Source organism: Adiantum capillus-veneris, chromosome 13, assembly GCF_014529385.1.
Source record: "Adiantum capillus-veneris isolate H3 chromosome 13, ASM1452938v2, whole genome shotgun sequence".
Lineage (NCBI taxonomy): Eukaryota > Viridiplantae > Streptophyta > Polypodiopsida > Polypodiales > Pteridaceae > Adiantum > Adiantum capillus-veneris.
In genome coordinates, this window is record NC_140943.1 from 159,436,315 (window position 1) to 159,438,115 (window position 1,801).

At 43.6% G+C, this 1,801-nt stretch overlaps 1 protein-coding gene across 1 annotated transcript; it reads left to right on the top strand.

Moving 5' to 3' along the window:
* Positions 1-375: 375 nt before the first annotated feature.
* LOC147445177 (endoglucanase 1-like) lies at positions 376-981 on the top strand. Its single transcript, XM_086528177.1, has 2 exons — positions 376-606; positions 811-981. Exons 1-2 carry the CDS (start codon positions 376-378, stop codon positions 979-981), a joined length of 402 nt encoding a protein of 133 aa, XP_086384303.1.
* Positions 982-1,801: the final 820 nt, after the last annotated feature.

Consider the following 1,801-nt stretch of genomic DNA (forward strand, 5'->3'; position numbering starts at 1 on the left):
GATTTTCGCTACTGTCTTTGATTTTGCAGGGTGCAACTGTCTTTGATTTCGTAGGCCCTCACACAAAAGCAACAACTTCAGCTCTATTTTTTATGGGACTAGACGAGCCGGCTCTAACACACACATACACTTGCTACTGTCAAGCTATAGGACAAAGGGGATGATGTTGAAACTGACACACATACAAACACACTCTGAGAGAGAGAGAGAGAGAGAGAGAGAGAGAGAGAGAGAGAGAGAGAGAGAGAGAGAGATTGGTTGGGGGAAGTTCTCAATCATTATTATTTGCATGCGGTCTGCACAAACGCCCGCATACACACACCATGATAAGACATCAAAAAATGGCTCAACAATGACATGCTTAGCACTGATTATATGCGTATGCAAATGCAAGTGGACTTGGTTGGTGGCTACTATGATGCCGGAGACGGGGTTAAATTCAGCTTCTGTATGGCCTTTGCCACCACTATGTTGTCATGGGGAGTGGAGGAGTATGGTGCTGAAATGGGTTCTGTCGGAGAGCTTGAAAATGCGCTCGCCACTGTTTGTTGGGCTACTGACTACCTCCTCAAGACTACCAGCAAGTCTGATGTGATATATGTTCAAGTAGATCTGATGTGATATATGCTCACATAGACTGTGGGCCAGCAGTGTCTAGCACATTTGGACCCTCTATGAGCTCAACATGTGTGTGTGTGTGCGCGCGCGCGTGCTGTGAGCGCCAAGTGTCATGGGATGTACTAGTGCTTTACTATGCCAAGGCCCAAATGTATGTGTTTGGCATATGAACTTATGGTTCAATTTGTGTAGGTTGGTGATCCCAATTCAGATCATGCATGTTGGGAGAGGCAAGAGGACATGGACACACCTCGCAGTGTTTTTTGGGTGGACGCAAGCAAAGCAGGCTCTGACCTTGCAGGGGAGATTGCAACCGCGTTGACAGCCGCGTCGCTTGCCTTCAAAGCTCATGACCCCTCTTGACCCATCTTACTCAAACATCCTTGTAGCAAGGGCCAAGAGGGTATTCATGTCAATATTTGATCTTGAAGATTTGAATTTACCTTAGTTATGCTAGAGGGGATCATTTGTGTGATTTTACTTTGCAGGTTTTCCAGGTTGCCAACACGTATCGCGGCTGCTATAGTAATGCATTCAACAATGCCGTCTGCCCCTACTACTGCTCATACTCTGGTTATGAGGTGCTAATAGATTTTGCTTTCGGCGTGCAGTCAATATCTACATGTGATCCTGCATTCATGTAAAATAAAATTCAAGTTTATGGTAGTGTGGAGGGGTTGCTCTCCCTCTATGCATATGTATGCATAAATGTTCATATATTCGAGAACACATACATAACATGTATGTGTGCAAGCATTTGCTTTTGTGTGAGTTTGTATGAACACACACTACATAGGCACGTGCGTACATGTGCACCGCACATACACAAATAAAACAGTCTATTTCACCACATGAAAAATGATTGATAATCGAACCAGGACTCTGAGAGATGTGATCAGTAGCTTAGCCTCTTGAACAAGGTCAATCTTTGCATGAAGAAAACGGGTTGAGGCTATGGCAGATAGCTCTACAGATTCTGAACTCGTGTTCAAAATAAACAACACTAAGAGGTACATTGAATATATATCAATATATCAAGGGTTTCACACTAAGTTTCTCTAAAACTAGTAGGTTTTTCAACACTATCAGGAATCTACACGAGCAAAAGAGATCAAAGAGAGTGTCCAAGAAGGGGATAGGTTGTAACCATGATTGGTAAACACACAAGTAGGTGAAAGGGATA

Coding starts and splice junctions, on each gene's coding strand:
- LOC147445177 (XM_086528177.1), top strand. CDS start 376: ATGCGTATGCAAATGCAAGTGGACTTGGTTGGTGGCTACTATGATGCC. Junction 607..810: donor CTGATGTGATATATGTTCAA/GTAGATCTGATG, acceptor CAATTTGTGTAG/GTTGGTGATCCCAATTCAGA.